The sequence below is a fragment of the Onychostruthus taczanowskii genome, unplaced genomic scaffold, assembly GCF_017590055.1.
Source record: "Onychostruthus taczanowskii isolate IOZ18803 unplaced genomic scaffold, ASM1759005v1 scaffold90, whole genome shotgun sequence".
In the NCBI taxonomy this organism is placed as follows: Eukaryota; Metazoa; Chordata; class Aves; order Passeriformes; family Passeridae; genus Onychostruthus; species Onychostruthus taczanowskii.
The window spans coordinates 625719-640690 of record NW_024506994.1 but is presented as its reverse complement, the minus strand read 5'-3'; the positions used below and the strand labels follow the sequence as shown (position 1 = coordinate 640690).

At 35.3% G+C, this 14972-nt stretch overlaps 2 protein-coding genes across 5 annotated transcripts in view; one reads left to right on the top strand and one right to left on the bottom strand.

Annotated features, from left to right (window-relative positions):
* SUPT3H (SPT3 homolog, SAGA and STAGA complex component) overlaps window positions 1-14972 on the bottom strand; it is a 255374-nt gene that overhangs the window by 205603 nt on the left and 34799 nt on the right. The gene's annotated exons all lie outside the window — the stretch shown is intronic.
* Window positions 9937-14972, top strand: part of RUNX2 (RUNX family transcription factor 2) — a 147869-nt gene continuing 142833 nt past the window's right edge. Inside the window, exons 1-2 of one of the 2 annotated variants that reach the window (XM_041426195.1) lie at window positions 9937-10078; window positions 10289-10402. In XM_041426195.1, the coding sequence (XP_041282129.1) occupies window positions 9937-10078; window positions 10289-10402 (256 nt within the window). Of the gene's footprint in view, window positions 10079-10288; window positions 10403-14972 lie in introns of those variants that run through there. The other variant, XM_041426196.1, reaches the window with a different exon arrangement.

The window sequence follows — 14972 nt, the reverse complement described above, 5'->3', positions numbered from 1 at the left end:
AACAAAACAAACAAGGAAAAGACCAAAACCCACCCTATCAGCTGGGAATATTTCTATTTGCAAGTTCTTCAAAATCTACTAGTAAACAATTAGGAAATCTTACAGAAAATCTTTATTATTTTCACTGTGTATCTGTCCCATGATCAGTCCAGGAATAGTTACTGCTGAGAGCAGAACAGAAAAGCACTCAAAAAGTAACTGTTCTGTAAAACTCATAAATTCTAAAAAAAATGAGCATACTCATGTCTGGCTCTTTAAGTTTATTTCAGTTATTCAAAAGGAAAAATAAAGCTTGAATTACTGTAGCTCCTATGCACAGATAAAACAGATATTTTCTACCCACATCAGAAAATGAGAAGATTGAATTGCATTCAGTTATGAATTGGATTTGTTCTTCAATTAAAAGAGAAGAAAAATAAATCATGATGAAGCTAAATGACAAACCAAAGGCTATTCCATTGTAATTTTGTCCAAAAGACAACTAAATTTGTTATTTCTTCAGCTCTTTGATCATTATGTTTAGTTTGTAAAGATGCCACTTACTACTGCATTTCTCCATTTCTGGACAGACTGGTATAATTTTTCCCAAAACTGAAATATAAACATTCAGCTGCAAAGCTGCTTCAAACTCACAGTGGGCACAACTGGACTTAAAAAGCAACAAAAAATTTATATGGTTCATAAAAAAAAAAAAATTAAAAAAAAAAAAAAGTAATTTAAAATATTTTGAAGAAAGGGAAATTAGTAATTTTACCAAATGAGCAGGATAATGATGACAAAATAAATTGAATATTGTGTGGTACTCCTAAATTCCAATTATGAAAGTTTGTTCTTAAAATTAGACATACTCTACTATGTAGATATAGAGGCACAAACTAAAGATAGATGTTTTACAGTTTACACCTTTCAGAGATTACAGTTATTTCTGAGGGCCCAACACCAAAGCCCATGTCATGGGAATGAACTCTGGCTCACGAAAAGCCACATTTCCTTCAGCACTGGTTTTGGCAAAGCAGCAACTGCCCAGAGCACTGCTTGAGCTTAAGAAACAGTCTGGTAGCATCAAGCCTTACATCCCCGTGGGTTCCAAAAATACACCAAGAGTCTGGCTACAAGGAGCTGCCCTGGCATCATAATTACAGACTATGGAATCCAGAGGAGACAAGTGTCACAGAGAACAGAACTCATTCAGCCAACCTCATCTAATGGATTTTAGTACAAAGTACGTGTTATTGGAAATAATCTAGAATGCAGATCCCATACGCCTCAAATAAATATTTCTTTAAAATGTTATGCCCAAATTATTCCATGCAAATATTAACCAATTAACACGATGTGTGATAGGCAGGTACATGAAACAGAGACTGCTTTGCTTCTTGAACTAATCTTCAGACAGTAATAACCTTGATTCCAGAGTTTTTAGGCCTGGAACAACTGAAATACTGCTCCAAAAGCAGAATGATTGCAGGGGAGAATTTAGAAAATACAAGCAAACACTACCTCTATTTCAGGCTCGATTGACTTGTGACTACACCGCAGAATTTTCCAAAAGCAGTGGATTTTAGTGCTCCTGTTCCAACATACTCCTATTCCACTCACAACAAAGTTTGGCCATTCAGCTCCAAAAAGAATTGAGGTGCCTATTCATACCTACAGTTTATCCTCAGATAGGCAATACCGATAGTCCATCTGCATCATTTTGTGCCAAAACACAGAATTTCATTCTACTTAGCACCTCTGACCCCTCAGACTAAATACAGCTAAGCAGCAGACCCAGAACCTGTGTTCTGAAATGGAAATATAACAATTTACTTTCATTATGGGCTGGGTCTCCATATTAAAACAACCCTGTTTATCCAACTGTCAATATGCCACAGAACTGATTCCTTTGATCGCTTCCTAGACACTTTCCTCATGGAGCCAACAAATATAGACAGTGATGTATCCTCTAAAAACACATGATTAATTATCCATCTAAAGAGAACAGAAATAAATGGTTAAAGTAATAAAATAACTAAGTACTAACAAGCAACACATATACTGTCCTATTCACACAGAACATTTCCTCAAAGCTTGCATTATTTATCTTACAAGCTACAGGTCTGGATTCTGGCAACCAAACCACAGGGTCTCTCTAAAAACAGCCCAGCTTCCTCGCTTTTGAGGTTGGAAGGTCAGAGGAGGAAGAGGTATGAGTGGAAGGAATGATTGCAATTCATTTTTATTTTTCTTCTCCATTACCACCCTTCAGTTACAAAGCAGTCTGTTACTCAGGGCATGATAAAAAATATGTACTAAAAAGAACTGACACCTGCTTATCTGGCCAACATTGAACAGACTGTCTGTAAATGCTAACTGCTTTCTCCTCCTGAAGTGAAAAATCAACCAACTCTTCAGGACACAACACATCAAGCATTGGAAATATCACACAAACATCTCCCACAATCTTCCCAACATCCCTCAGGTTCTAGTATTCTTCAGGCACACATCCACAGGCCATTTTAAGTGCTATGCAGAGACAGCATATTCCCTCCAAATGAGCTCAACACCACACTGAGCACAGTTGGGCACTTCTGAACTGGCTATTTCAGAGCAAACTGGGGTTCACATGGCCTTGGAGACCAGAGAACAATTGTCTCCTATGTTTGCTGTCCCCAGGAAAAGGGCTGCATCTTCTGGTTCTTCATCCTGTTGCAGTATTTTCCTTTCTCCTCACCTTCAGTACTCCACTACAAAAGGGGAGCCACGCTGATTAAAACCCAAGGTTTTCTTTTTAAATCTCCTCCTTCCAATTTTAGTCTTTCCATTCTCTTCTCAACCTCTTTTCAATTCTCTTCTTTCATGAATGATACTCAGATCTCTCCTCCAACACAAATCCACAATACATTTTTAATTACAAGGGAAAGCTTAGACAGTTGACAAGCTGTGAAAAAGTAGCAAATCCAGGTATTAAACACTTTAGAGAAAAGAAAGAAAAAGCACATGAAAAGAAACAGGACACAGGATGGAAGCATGTGATTTTGCTTCTTTTTTTTTTTTTTTCCTAAGAAATACTGTGTACAAGACTGAGGATCTCAAACTTAAGTGAGAATCATAAACAGTAGCGAAATATTTCCCTGTGCAATCACTGCATAAGGAACTGTTTTGGGGTTGTTTTTTTTTTTTTCCCCCAAAATATATTCTATATTATTTTTCAAAATATATTCTATAATTTTTTCAAAATATAGAGAAGGAAACATGATTATCAGCCATCATGCTCGAGCTCAAGCAGAAAACAAGACCAGCCAATTGAATACAAGTAACTAATATTTTTTATAGTAGAATATGTGGAGAAAGTTAATAATAAAATTACAACTAACTGCTTGCCCTTCCTCATGAAGTTCTTCACTTATTTTTTATTGCTGTTCATTATAATGGGGTTTTCCCCTCCCTCTTTTTCATACTTTTCTTAAATGGCTGGTTGCATATATTTAATTGTATATTCCTCAGGGCAGGGACTATTTCCTTAATTGTCTGTAAAGTCCAGTGCTATAAACAACAGTCCTATGCAATGTTAAGTAATAAAAAATGAGTAATGTTTTGTTGAGAAATAGTCCTGCATTAATTATGCAAGATAATCTGGAAAATACAGAACTAGGGAAAAAATCATGTTCTGAATCCATAACTTTTAAGCATCACTACCCAATGAATGATTTATGATACTACTTTTGAGTATTATATTTAATTTCTCTTGGAGTATTTAAAAAACATCTGCTCTGAAAGTTAGCAAACGGGTATTGTTTACTCAGAAATTCTACTGGGTGCAACCCCCTTCCACACTGTCAGTTAAACACACAATATTTTAAATACACATTACGGAGCCAACTGTTGAAGCAGGCACTTAGAATGCAAAGAATATTCTACATATTAAAATATACATGAAAAATACTGTTCAGGAGTTATAACATATAAAATACAGATTCTAAATTCAGTATTTAATAAGTATGCAATTTAAAAAAATAAAACATTTCGTTTTTATTACTTGCTGAACTAATTTCATGTCCTAAATCGACATTGCTGCAGACTTATACAAGCACAGAAGCTACTAAAATTGGTATAACTTTAAAACCAGAAGCAAATTTTTATTACTGAACTATGCCCCTGAAAATGGGGTTGAATATAAAAACAGTGACCCCAAATCTGAAGAGCGTAAATACTCTGCCTTAATATCTTCTAAAATCTGTTCTCTAATCTTGACTGAGGTTTGAAAGTAGCAAGTCTGTATTTTTCCAGCGTAAATGTTGTGCAAAAGTTTTACAAACATAGATCTAAATCTGCAATTGCCATTACTAAAATAAATGAAAAATCTATAAGCAGCAGTGAAACCGGCATGCAAATAAAAGAACTGTCAAGACATATACTGCCTAAAAATAAGCTTACAATAACTATTTTAAAGACTGTGTGTGGTCTTACCCATATATTTTGGCAAGATGCACTTTCTCCAACCACAGCTAGATTCATCCAAAAGCAGTGGCACTGGAGAGTCTCTGTCTCACCTGTCAAACTTGAAGAACGTTGTTCAGCAGACCACCATGAGTCCATGGACAGGATCCACAGCACTACGGCAGCTGTTCTTGATAAGTGTTCTCTAACTAGAGAGGCAAGCGCTTCAAAAACGTTCTGTAAGAGGATCACCCTTCATATACATGCATTTAAAAACAAACAGAAACAAGAATATATCCAGAACAAGACTTTCACGACATTTGTGGCGCAGCATCAGAGATCTCATGTGTATATCTGTCTGATATTTAGAAATATTTGTAGAAGATTTAAGTCTATTAAATTTACCATAGAATTTAACCTAATTATTTACCTCTCACAAATTACTACACTGTTCAAATTGCAGGCAATCAAATAAAATAACTGGAACTCCTAAATCTTCAGGGTTGAAGAAAGTGAATTTTCCTCTTTTCAGTTCCTTTCCCATGTAGGACATGGAAAATTTTCATACCAACCTACAAAGAGATGAAAAGTGGCAAGGAGAGGTAAAACGCTGCTTGGCCACAATAAATGTAAGATTCAGTGAAAATGGGATGAAGCACGAAAAGTTGCAAGTTTTAAAATGACCTAAGGGGATATTTTGCCAACAAGAAAAACTAAGAAGAGAATTTATCTGAATTCTGCTTGCATTAAAACTTTGACTGTTACTAGAAGGCACAGAAACATTAATTTCCAGAGAAACATTAATATTTTCTAAAAATAGGTCACTGCTTTTAGCTGCTGAGATCTGCTCTGGTTTAACTACTAGTAGCATTGTATCCTAGAAGCAGGAAAGGCTCTAGAGAGATTACTTTCACTTTTCCCTAGATATATTTAGTGTACTAACTAGCATAGTTAGGATATTATTTTTCTTTGGTTTTGTCAGTAGCATGTTTGAAATAAATTTTATTAAGTGGTAGTGTATGTAACATTGCATTGTGGGTAGCAGTTTCCTGCCTTAACCTAGCCACATCCTCAGCTGTTATATGAGACAAGTTTCCCATATTTTCTGCAAGTTGACTTTTAAAAAAAAAGAAAAAATACAGACAGGAGAAAATAACTAGGAGGTTAGGATGATCTTAAACACCATGTATTGACTGTTTAGAATGGGTGCATCTAATCAAAAGGACGTTTTTCTCAGTTGCTGTACAGTCTACAAGATCTAGGAACACAAGGAAAATAATGCTTGTCAAAAAAAAATGTCTGAGCAGGAAGAATCAGACACATCTGATCATTAAATCACAGCCCCTTACTCAAAGCCTGATCAGGAGTTAGATTATTTCACTGGAGAATAACTTCGCTATGATATGAAGAAGTGAGAGAAGTGGAAACACAAAGTGGATGAAAATTTTTGACTACTTGCTATTCCATGATGTACTCACTGGTTAAGAGATGACCATCTTTTTAATTTAAACAACAGTTCAGTTTAAGGTTTAATGTGATCTTCAGTAGCCTGACTGCCCTGCAGAATAAACAGACAACACTGTTATACCCTAGAAAGGTAACATTACTTTTCCCCCCTCTACATCAATGGTCACAGGCACCATCCACTTCAAACCATATCTTACCTAGAGAAAGGTTCTGAGGCAGAGAAAGGCAGCAGTAACACTCAGATGCTCACAGCTACTCTTGCAATAAGTGCCATTTTAAAATGAAGGAATGCTGAAATATCCTTGCTGTTGCAATTTTTTTAATCAACTGGAAGTTTTAGTCTTTGCTTTAAAAGGTTAGTATAAAGTGGTATCAACATACTCTACTACTCTTGCAGACGTGATGGAAATGAGAAGTCTACAAAATACCCAAGTCTAACAACAGAAGTTTCCGAAAATGTGCAAGTATTTAAAAACAAACATTATTTTAAATGTACTGGCTGTGAACCTACAGAAAACACAATTTTCTTCCTCTAAAAATTAATACTCCTCAGTTTGAAAAACACAGCCAAGGAAAGAGGTTTCACTTAACGAAAAAAAAAAAACTGCTGTAGTGGAAACAGATATGTTAACAACACCTACAGTGAATACCTGCATCTGAGGAAACTGCACCAGGACTTCCTGAATTATAAAAATCAGCATCTTGTTATTGTATATATTGTAAAACCTGTTATGAAATGCAATCTAACAATTGTCATCACACTGCTCTAAGCGGAGTATTTATATCATTCCAGTTGTAGCATAGAAGCAAACATTTAAGTACAAATAAACTTTCAGCAGGGCATCACACTGTTTATACACTGGATGAACTTTTGAGTGACATAAGGCAAAATGTTTGGAAATAGAGCATAGCTTAAAAGTTCCAAAACACGTCTAAAGAACAGTGGAAGATGTAATTATCTTTTAGTGTTGCCTTACAATTGACTTTTAGATTTCATTTGTCATCAAAGATCAAGCTCAAAGTTTACCAGAGAAATTCCTTAGCATAATACTTCCTTTGTAAGTGTAATTGGGACTCAAAGCATCCCCTGTGGAACTCAGAAGTGAACTTCCATTTTTGTAGAGCTACCTTTAAACAAGAGCCTGTCAAGCATTAGTCTACAATCAAGACACTGATTTACACAGTGGATTTTCAGGATTCTTGCATCTGCGTCATCAGAAGTGCAAACTATACCAAAAGAAACCACCAGTTTCACAGGTATTTGGTCTCAGTTTTGCTTTATAATGTTTCTATATTAAAAAAACCCTGCATTTTTATCAGTGACAGTTTTTACAAACTACATCTAGATTACTCAGTTACAGTATATGCTTTTTTGTTTTTAATGGCTTTTGCTTTATTAGATGAAGTCTTCTTTGTAGTGCTCTTGATATGAACAGGTGAAAATGTAAAAAAAAAAAATCTTTAAGGTATCAGATCAAAGCACAGCAACAAAGTTAGAGAATAACTCTGCATACACAAGTGAAAGCATGAAAAAGCCATTCTGGAGAAAGCATGAGAACAGCATTTCAATGCAATAAATTTTCATATTCAGACTTCTGTAGGAAGCTCAATATTCTAATACTAAGGATATGACTAAAAATAAAGGGCAGAGTTTTGAAAATCAAACAACTTTTTTTTTTATAGCAATGGAAATAAGTATTTAAGGTCAAGACAACAGTTTCCTATTATTTAAAAATACTGTGCATACCTACCATCAAATAGGAGTTCATCAATACCTTCAATGTGTAACTGTCGTTGAAAACTCCAAACGTAAAATTTAAGAGTTCCCCAAATAAGAGGCAGCAACTTCCAAAAGCTTTTGCTGCATCCTAAGCTGATTAAAACTTTAATGCATACAAATATAATTTGTGTATGAAAAGATTAGTACTTTTCCATTATTTTTATGGTCTTAAGATTTTTTCAATTGTTGCTCCTAACCATACAAAGCAAACAATAATAAAAGCAATTAATAAATAGAAGAATTAAATATCACCCTTATTTTTAAGTGGAATGGGGTTTTTTGTAGAACATTCCTTTTTCATTTTATGGTAGAATTCTCTAAGTTTGGCAACATGTAATAACTCTCAAAGTACTGAATGAAGTACAATACAATTTATCTCACAATAATTATTATGAAAAGTTTTTATGAAGAAAGGTCTATGATTTTTATAATTCTGTAACAAAAATCAAAGCAGGCTATTTTTTACTGAAAAATCTTCTCATTTGTCTCATCCCCAAAAAACAGAGAACCTGGTTTCCACCCACACCTCCAGCTATTCATATCACACGATTCCTGGCCAATTTCTAACCAAGAAAGCTCAGGACAAAGAGAAAAACAAAAAAAGGAGGGATGGCAGCATCAAAGAGATGTATTTTATTTTACAAATAAAAGCCAAACAATATCTATGTTTTACGTGGTTCTTCTACTCCCCCCAAAAAATGACCAAAAAAAAGGAAAAAGAATTAAATTCATTCAGCCAAAACTTAAAATTACAGTGCATCTGTGGTACAATCAGGATAATATGAAAAGTTCTAGATATAATGTCCAAAGAGGCAAAAAATGAGATACTTTCTCAAAGATGTTTCCAATTTTGTTCTGAATCTGAGTGAGCAAATCAAGACTACTAATACACACTGTCTGTGCACATTATTCCTTACTACACACAGCATTTTGCAATTTATTTCAAAGCCTCTATTATAAACAAAAAAATACTGCTTTTGTTAACCCCCTCCGTACTGGTACAGTCAGGGCTTATGTTACACAATCAAAGTCAAAGTTACAATACGTTAAGTATATTAAAAAGTATCACACACACATGTACACAGATGATATTAAGCATTTGAGTCTTACATATGCATCAAATTTATGTTTCATTTTAAAACTAAGTGTTAACATTAACTGGTGAATGAAGTTATTTATAGTCTCCCCAAAAGTTTAAGACTGTTCTATTTCCCTTAAACACCAGAACTACAATAAGGAATTAATGTAAGCACAACCAAACCCTCCCAGCTCACTCTGTTACACAACGTCCACGTTAAATCCTCCCAATGCCGGTGTTCCCAAGCATCACTCGCATGGCTGCAGCACACAACCAGTTATGATATCCAAATGACATATTTTGCCCCAAATATAAAAGAAACATAATTGCCCTTAATTTGCATCACATAAAACTGCCAAGTAGTTTTGAAGGCATGCAAAGCAAGGCAGACATGATTTAAGATTTGCAAAGGAATCCCCAGACTAACACTTCTGTGACAGCCAATTACAGTGAAAAACACAACCCCAACAAGCAGCCTGCTACTAGACCTTAGGAAAGGTAAAGTTTCTTACAATGAGTTACAGATTCACAAGTATAAGACGACAAGGAGAAAAAGTAAAACAGAAGGAATCCAGCCACCCAGCAAATGTAAAGCAGACCCAAGATCGTGATACAATCCAAAGATGTAAATTATTGTAAATCATCACTGTTGTTCAGAATTTCACACAGCCACTTGTGCCAATTTTGCTCAGTTTTCCACAGACACAATAATAAAGGAGGGAGAGGGAATGGGAGGAGAAAAAAAAAAAAAAGAAAAAAAAAAAAGGAGGGGGAAGAAGAGTGGGGGGAACCTGAACTGAGAGTACAAATAAAGTTCTGCTGTCCATATGCTTTAACTGTACAGACGTTTGGGCTCTTACAGCATTTTGTACTCTCTCCAAAGCCTCATGAGTTGCAAAAATTAAAAAGCTATGTCCCTCTGAATGCCAGGAAGGTCCTTACATGGGCCTTTTGTCAAAATATTAAAAAAAAAAAAAAAAAAAAAAAAAAAAAAAAAAAAAAAGGAAAAAAAAAAAAAAAAGAAAAAGAAAAGGAAAAAAAAAAAGAGGAGAGAGAGAAAGAAAAAGCCACAGTGTAGGCAGTCCTACTTGGAGTCCTCTGATGTCACAGCCACATGACTCGCTCGCTCCAGTAACAGTGCTTGCAAAAAAAAGGAGTTTTAAAGCTTTTGCTTTTTTGGATTGTGTGAATGCTTCATTCGCCTCACAAACAACCACAGAACCACAAGTGCGGTGCAAACTTTCTCCAGGAGGACAGAAAGGAGTCTCTGGTTTTTAAATGGTTAATCTCCGCAGGTCACTACCAGCCACTGAGACCAACAGAGTCAGTAAGTGCTCTCTAACCACAGTCTATGCAGTAATAGTAGGTCCTTCAAATATTTGCTCATTCTCCTTTTTTTTGTTTTGTTGCCTTCCTTTTCACATGTTACCAGCTCTACACAATTTTTTGACAGAGAAAAAACTAACTGTAGAGTCTATGCAATCCAGGGACACAGTAAAACTAAAACAAGGTTTGGCTATGGTTTGTGTTTGCAGTTTGAGGATCCAAGAAGTATTTGCACCAGAAGGTGAAAGCTCTGCGTGAACCGAGAGGGACTATGGCATCAAACAGCCTGTTCAGTTCAGTGACACCATGTCAGCAAAACTTCTTTTGGGGTAAGTGCTGCAATATTTGAGCTTCTGTTTTTCGCTTTTGAGAGTTTTCTTACTTTGAACAATACTGGTTGTGGTTATCTAAGCAAAAAAATGCTGAATGGGATGTTAGAATGTTGAGATAGTATACCTGGTTGTTTTGGGTGGTTTTTTTTGGAGGGGGAAGTAACTGTAAATAGCTTCTGCAGATATAAGAACAAATTTGTTAGCTGGCAAGCTGAGCAAAGGGAAGTTGGTGGCTCAGTCCCTAGTGTTTGACAGCAGGTGTGCTCAGCTGTCACCGGAGCCAAGGTGTAGCTGCACGAAATTTGACAGAGCCCAATGGGATCTAGCAAAATGTTTAATATTATCTTCAGGCAAAAGATAAAGTAATTAGTGAGTTCATTAACAGCAGCTCAGAAATCTCATTAAGAACTCTGCTGACACTTTTAGATATATCCACTATGAGTAGTTAATGAAAGATATTGTAAAAGACTTAAATCACAGAGTTCAGACTGCTTGCTCTCTAAACCTGATGAAAATGAGTAGCATGTAGCATACTGCAGCCTATCCTACCTAAAACTGCCCTATCATTGTTCCAGGCATCTTATTTTTATGCATATATCTCAGATGAAGTTATCTGTGTAAATCTGCAGTTTTCTAGTCCTCAGTTGCCCTCATTTCACAGCAAAGTTGTTTGATAATATATTCAATTGTAAAAGCAAATTCTTCTCATTACACTAATTATGAACAAGGCAAAACATTCATGCATGAAAATATTAAACTACGAAATAAAAAATACATGATCTAACATGCTGCTGAATTTTAAGTTTAATTCAAAGTGGGATGTAAAAAATTCTGTAGACGAGCACTGCCAAATATTTACTTCAATATTCTGAACTGTAAACACAGATTCCTTTAAGAAATCATATATGTATATACCGAAGTAATTATTTATATGCACTGTACATATAAATGCTCATAAAACTCATAAATACACTATAAAATTGCACCTCTATCTTTGCTTACTTTGAAAAGCTTCATCCTCTCAGAGACTTAAAATCAGTAGAGAGCATCTCACTCACAAATACTAAATAGAATCAAATAAGACTTTAACTGATTTATCTGCAAGTAAAATGAAGTTATATTTTAAAGTGTACTGGAAAATGCTTTATTATCATCACACTTGATGAACTGCAAGAAGTACAGTAAGAAAATTTTTTCAAAGCATCTTTTACTGAGGCAGTTCAGACAGATGAACTGAAAATTCTGAAAGCTTCAGGAAAAAAAAAAAGTGAAAACTTACAAGATTTTCTTAATGGTGTCGGTCATGTTGAAATTATGTTGGGACCGTAGCTAAGCCTATTTCTTTCCCTCCCTTGCCCCCCTTCTATGAAAAACAACAATGCTAGAAGCATTTCCAATACATACATCCCCATTATTGTAGTGACTGGGGTGCCTTTTACCCCTCCTACTTCACACGCTTTGACTGGTTCCCAGTTAACACACGAAGAAGCTCTGGGGCTGGGTATAGGAACAGATATGAAGAAATTGCTTTTTACAGGAGGGTGACCAATTTAATATATGACCTATAGATACCAGATGAGATAATATAACCTGTGGCTGGTCATGCAGCTCTAATACCCTGAACATTGAGCTGAAATGCAAACACAGACCCGGCAAAGCAGCTTTTCTACCCAAACTGGTGTCTGAGCAAAGCACAGCAGAAGTGTAGCCAGACCACATTATCCCAGTGTTTACAACAGGAAATACAGTTTACATGTATAGGGACTTTCTTTTGCTTTTACTTCCAAAAGAGATTAGAAGAAATTTAGTTGGCTAAAATTATCAAAACACCAAGTCTGACTGCTTAATTCACCTACTTCTGATAATTCCTAAAGCCACTGGGAAGTACTGTGATACTGTGCTTAATACTTTTCCTGAACTTCACTAAATAGGGTTGGATACCTGAATTTCACTTTGGACACAAACAATAGATGCAAGGGACTACAAAATCTCATCAGCTCTATCAATGTGTAAGCAGTGTAACCTGCGCTAAAACCAAATTTTGGAAAACCCACTTTTATAAAAAGGAGGCAGAATTTATTGTTTAAAAAAAAGCCAGAATACCCAAGCTGCTCATGAATTTGCCGTTCAGTGATGCAGCAGCACCTCAGAATGCACGATCTGTTCTTCCTTTCCGTGCTGTCCTTCTCTTCCCATCTCTACCTTATTCCTTTCAGGACTGTTGAGTTTAATTGTTTCTCTTCAAGACTGAACTAATGAAACATAATGACAAGTCATAACAGGGCAGGAAAACGGAGCTATGATTAACCCGCATGGTTGCTAATCTGTGCTATTAACCATATTCCTGAAAGCTTTTATTCCACTCATTTTTGTCTATGTCTTTTGGACTTCATATGAAAGGGAGAAACACAAGTAGCAAAGTGGAAGAATCCTTTCCTAGTTCATGCAAACACATATATTCCTTTCCAATTTAGCACATTTTAATTAACTATAGTCTGCGTTTCACATCCAGATTTTCTCCACCTTGTGCCACTCATACACAGGTTTTGACTGCATCGAGCCTGTGTAAACCTTCTCAGGCTTTTAAATCAAACGGGATTCATTTCAACCAGCAAATGCTATTATAGTTACATCCATAACATTTGAAGGGGAAAATAGGCTCAAAATAAACACTATGCCAAAAAAAAAAAAAAAAAAAAAAAAAGAAAAAATCAAACAGCATATTTGGTATAAAATTTGGAAAACATTGTTTACTCAAAGTATTTCAGACTGAACACCTTCTTAAATGCCTCCAAAAACAATTACAATTTTAAAATAGGAAAAGGCATCTTCAACTATATTCTGTGCATCTTCAGATGAAGAATCAAATGAAAGAAGGAAATAGGATCCCAGTTTAGCTGATAATTCAATCAGGTATTTCACACGTAATTTCTGGAAGCTGAACCCAAGGGAGATAGACTAAATCTGAAGTCTTCCAGTTCCGCTTATATTAAAATACTCCTCAATATCTTCTTCATCAAAAAATGCCAAACCTTTTGTAAATTTCAATTCTCATCTGCTTTACTGTTTGGTAGGGAATCTTAAAGGGTTTGTTTCATTTTAATCAGGAGACTGATAAGAGAGGAACAAATCCTTTTTGATTACCTCTGTATAGAAAGCAGTTTTCTGTATGTTCCAGCCTGTTTAACGTATTCACACTATTGTGAATGCTAAGCAAAATCTCAGGAACCACTTCTCTTTGCATAAAATATAATTTAAAATACCAGGATTAAAAAAAAAAATATAATAATACTGAAAACTATGCAGGAATGAGTATTCTCACGTGCACTAAAAAAGCTGCAGCTTCGCACAGAGGCTGCCGTTATCTGAAAGCCCCAAATCCTGCAGGATTGCTCTTCATCACTTACAAGGTCTGTAGGCAGTAAAATGCACTGATCTGTTTAATTAGCTGCCTCAAATGAACTATTAATAGCCAATATTGTTTAAATCACCTACATCAATGTAAAATTCAGTAAGATCAAAATGCTGCAGTTTGTTAGGAGAATATCAGAGTATCTGGTGGTTAAATAAACTGGGAGAGGAAAAAAATCCTATCTCATTAGGGGCACTAAGATTTTATCAAACATACAGGATTAATCTCTATTGAATAGGACCATTCACAAATCAAAACTCACTCCACTTCAATACTTTCATGCAGTGCTAATCAATTACAACCTTTTCTAGTTATTCAAAATCCATGTGCTTTTAATTTTATTCACTGGTGGTCTAAAATATAATATTCAGGCCAAGCTAAGTCATTCTGTGTTGCAACTTTGCTTTTTTTCAATAAATATTCATCTAGAGGTTTTCTTAGAGAGAACTGCTCATATGAAGACTGTGGTAATATTTTTATACTGTACCTCCTTGTTGAAGCAAAAGGTTAGGGGTTACCTAAATACCTCAACTGTATATACAAAAAAAGGAAAAGGTAAGTATTCACATGAAAAATCCAAAGGGACTATATTATTTATTTTTGCATTTCCTATGATTAATGATGCACCAGTGCATACTTGAAAACTGAAGTCAAAATAGGGTAACACCTCAAATTCCTTTACAAACTGTACAAATATCAAACTTCCATGCTGTATTAACTACCCTACCAGAAATATTTAAAGGCTCTGCCACCCCACATTAAGAGTATAACAATAATACTGAAATTCCTCTCAAGCTGTGTGATTTCTTGGTCATGGTCAGGCTAATATTAATCTTAAAATTGCACCTTATACCTTTATTTTCCCAATTGCTTTCAGAAGAGAGTTGTACTTTTTAATGAGTAACACGAAGCTTAGAGCAGCCATAAGTAACTAGCAAACATCTAACACCCATTAAAGTAAAAAGGGAAAAATAAAGAAGCTAACAATTCTGGGAAGAGATGCTAACTAGGCAGTACAGACATTTCAAGAGAGACAGCTAATAACTGTGCTTATGTACTGTCACACCTTGTGGCAGACACCATCAATGAACAACATGAATAAGAACTAAGAAATACTTGCTAGAACTCTAACAATGCAAAAAGCTGAAGCTACAA